We start from the raw sequence: 3,839 nt of genomic DNA, 5'->3' as shown, positions 1-3,839 counted from the left end.
TTGGGCTAGCAAAATTAGTAGGTGACATCTCTTTTGACAGACCTTTCCTTCATCTTCTTGATCTTTTTGAGATATCACTAATTTAATTTACTTGTGTTTAATATATTATTTTAGTTTTCTTTTTTTTTGAGACAGAGTCTCGCTCTGTCGCCCAGGCTGAAATGCAGTGGCGCCATCTCAGCTCACTGCAATCTGTGTCTCCCAGTTCAAGTGATACACCTGCCTTGGCCTCCCGAGTAGCTGGGATTACAAGGCGTGTGCCACCATGCCTGGCTAATTTTTGTATTATTAGTAGAGATGGGGTTTCATCATGTTGGCCAGGCTGGTCTCCAATTATTGACCTCAAGTGATCCATCCATCTTAACCTCCCAAAGTTCTGGGATTACAGGCGTGAGCCACAGTGCCCAGCCCCATAATGTGAATATTAAGAGCCAGAATTTTTTTACTTTTACTCAATGATGGGCCAAATACAATACTATTGTAGAAACACTGTCATGTCAGTAAGGTATTTATGTCACCTTTTTGGCAGATTCACTGATGTTCTACTAGTTTTTTTCTAAGGAATTTCCATTAATTACTAAGACGCCCCTAGTACTCCAACTACACTGGTCTTCTAGTCCCTGACAGTCTTTCCTTAAGGTCTCTACATTTTCTTTGCTTCTGCCTGAAAAGCTGTACTTGTAAACTTTACTGGGGCTCACTTCCCTACAGTCTTGGCTGTAACATCACCTTTGCAAAGAGCTTTCTGGATAACCTTGGCTGATATAATGCTCTCCTGCAATACACTTTATTTTTCTGTCTAGCACTGATCATCACCTAAACTATAGTGTTTATCTGCTAGCTTCAAGAAAGCAGGGGACTTTGTGATTCATAGCTTTACTCCAGGTTTCAAGAATGGTGCCTGACACAAGGTACTCAAAAAACAGCAGCTGAATTAAGTAGCAAACAAGTAGGCTAAACTAAGAATGGTCTACTCCTTTTTTCCAACAAACTTTGCACAGCACTTTGTGTGGTACCTCTGTTTCATTTCATGACAAGAGTCAACTTGCTACTTCCATAGCTACTTAACAAATTGTGCTAATGACAATCCTGATGTTATAACTGAGTTGTGTGTTCCAACCCAATTTTAAAAAACTTCCTGGTCAATGATGAGCTCTTTCTAAATTTTTAAAATGAAAAATCAATGATTCATTCCTAGTTTTAAAAATATATAAAATCTAAATGAAATTTCACACCAATTAGAAGCGTGAGTATTATTTTAAAAAGTGACTTCCCTTCAGTTCAGGGTTCTGGATTAGCGATTTTAACATTTGAATAATCTCAAGCAGGCTTTGAAATTAACACCTCATATCCCTGAAAGTGAAAGAATCCTTAGGAAGCACAGGAGGCTTCCCCATCACAGCAAGTTCAGTCTCCTTTCAAGGAAACAAAATTCACAAAGATGAGCAAGATACCTCCCCACAAATCATGATAAATTCCGGGCAATGGAAGAAAGCTGATGAAAAATACTTGCTTTTTAAGTTAAAAAAAAATTTTTTTTTCAAATAAATATGACCCCAATTCAACAAGCTTAATTACAGGAAATAGGACTTTTAAAGTGCTCATCTAACAAAAGGAAGTTCATCTTTTTCGTTTTTATTACACTTTTATAATACACATTTCTAAATTTTGACGACTATAGTTAATATTAGGCATTAGGTACCCTACTTTGTTCCAGGCACTTTAAAATGTACTAACTTTTACATGTCTAATAATTTGTTTTAAAAATAAACTTGGTAGCTCACTAGCAACAATTATCATAAATTATTGGCATTTTTTTTATGAAACTATTTTTTTTTTTTTTAAAAGATATAGGGTCTTACTATGTTGCCTAAGCTGGAATGCAGTGGCTATTTACAGGTGTGATTCCACTACTGATCAGACCAGTATCATTTTAAGTGACAGAAAAACAAAATTACTGAAAGAGGGGCTTGCTTTAAATTATTTATTTAAGCTTGTTTGAATTATCTACTGACTATCTTAGAGAAAGAAGACTAAAGCTTATCATTGCTGTAGGAAACACTATGCATAGTCTTTCTCAATCTTATTTGTGGAGCCTCAAATCTTTATAAACTACATTCTAAATACACTGTGTTTTTACTAATAATATAATCCTTGTATAATAATTTACCACCAAACTATAACATATAGCAGCCAGAAATCAAGACTGTTAAAGTATATCACTTGTTTAAAAGAAAAACGAAAACTCTACAATTACATATCCTTGTGAGATAAATAATTCAATTTCACACATTTTGAAATCTAGAGAAATGACTTCTCTCTCTCAACCTAAAACATACTATATACTCAGTAAATCTTTGTTAGGTAATAGCAAAGCCAAGATTATTTTATGACTACCTAGTACTGACTTTGGCATTCAATGTCCAAAGAAAGTGTAGTCTAAAAAAAAAGAAGTCAATTACCTTTTCAGTGCCTCTTTTCTTTTCCCGAGGCTGATTAAGTTTTGCCTGTCTATCAACCAAAATCTTCTGCCAATATCTTTGTTCGTGATCACCTTAAAAACAAACAAAAACTCTGATGGATTAAAAGAACATATCTAAAAAACCATATTCAAGGCATTACATTCTCAATAATAGAACTAGGATAGTTGTTGGATTATATTTAATCCTATTTTATACATATTACAGAATAGAAAACAAATTATTAGTTTCGCCAGGCATGGTGGCTCACGCCTCTAATCCCAGCACTTTGGGAGGCAGAGGTGGGCAGGTCACCTGAAGTCAGGAGTTGGAGAACAGCCTGGCCAACATGGTGAAACCTCGTTTCTACTAAAAATATAAAAATTACCGGGTGTGGTGACTCACGCCTGTAATCCAAGCACTTTGGGAGGCTGAGGTGGATGTATCACCTGAGATCAGGAGTTCAAGACCAGCCTGACCAACACGGATAAACCTCGTCTCTACTAAAAATACAAAATTAGCTGGGTGTGGTGGCGCATGCCTGTAATCCCCGCTACTTAGGAGGCTGAGGCGGGAGAATTGCTTGAACCCACGAGGGAGAGGTTGCGGTGAGCCGAGATTGCACCACTGCACTCCAGCCTGGGCACTAAGAGCAAAACTCCATCTCAAAAACAAAACAAAACAAAAAAATATATATATATATAAATTAGCCAGGCAAGGTGATGCATGCCTGTAATCCCAGCTACTCGGGATGCTGAGGCGGAAGCTTGAACCTGGGAATCGGTTGCAGTGAGCTGAGACTGCCTCACTGCACCCCAGCCTGAGTGACAGAGCAAGATTAAAAAAAAAAAAATTACTAGTTTCATTAGCCAAACTGAGAAAATATATTAGCCACAATAAGGAAAAGAGAAACTTCTATGAAGTTTTACCAGAAAGGATCTCGAGTTTCCAGCAGTGTTTCTTGTTAATTTCTGCATATGCATTTATTACTGTTTGAGCATCCTCAGGAGTTTTAAATCTAGCATGACATTCTGTATCTCCTTCTAGCAAATCAACATAAAGAACTTCTGAGATTGCTGCCAAAGTATCCTGCATTAGAGTTAAGTAGAAAGATTTAAAATAAAATAAAAAAAGTTTCACAATAATTCTAAAACTATTCCAATGGTTATGCCAGAATATATTATGTAAATAAACCATTTTGTAGATTAATGAGGAGCAAATATCCTATATCAAACATTTCTTATAAACCATGTTCTTAAAAATATATTTGAATTAAAAGGAAACCAATTAATGTTAACTCTAATAATTTATTTTCCTTTATTTTCTTTAAATCACATCCTTCAAATATGCACTAGAATGGGGCTATCCTATAAGGACAAC

The 3,839-nt window shown here is 35.9% G+C and overlaps 1 protein-coding gene across 6 annotated transcripts in view; it reads right to left on the bottom strand.

Annotated features, from left to right (window-relative positions):
• LARP7 (La ribonucleoprotein 7, transcriptional regulator) overlaps positions 1 to 3,839 on the bottom strand; it is a 20,442-nt gene that overhangs the window by 1,721 nt on the left and 14,882 nt on the right. For all 6 annotated transcript variants that reach the window (XM_017510070.2, XM_017510071.2, XM_037731951.1 and 3 more), the window contains exons 11-12: positions 3,389 to 3,548; positions 2,463 to 2,554 (exon numbers count right to left, since the gene is read on the bottom strand). In XM_017510070.2, the coding sequence (XP_017365559.1) occupies positions 2,463 to 2,554; positions 3,389 to 3,548 (252 nt within the window). The remainder of the gene's footprint in view (positions 1 to 2,462; positions 2,555 to 3,388; positions 3,549 to 3,839) is intronic.

This window comes from Cebus imitator, unplaced genomic scaffold (assembly GCF_001604975.1).
Source record: "Cebus imitator isolate Cc_AM_T3 unplaced genomic scaffold, Cebus_imitator-1.0 Scaffold17, whole genome shotgun sequence".
NCBI classification, from domain to species: Eukaryota; Metazoa; Chordata; class Mammalia; order Primates; family Cebidae; genus Cebus; species Cebus imitator.
Note: the sequence above shows the minus strand (reverse complement) of the source record. Positions and strands in the feature narration are given on the sequence as shown.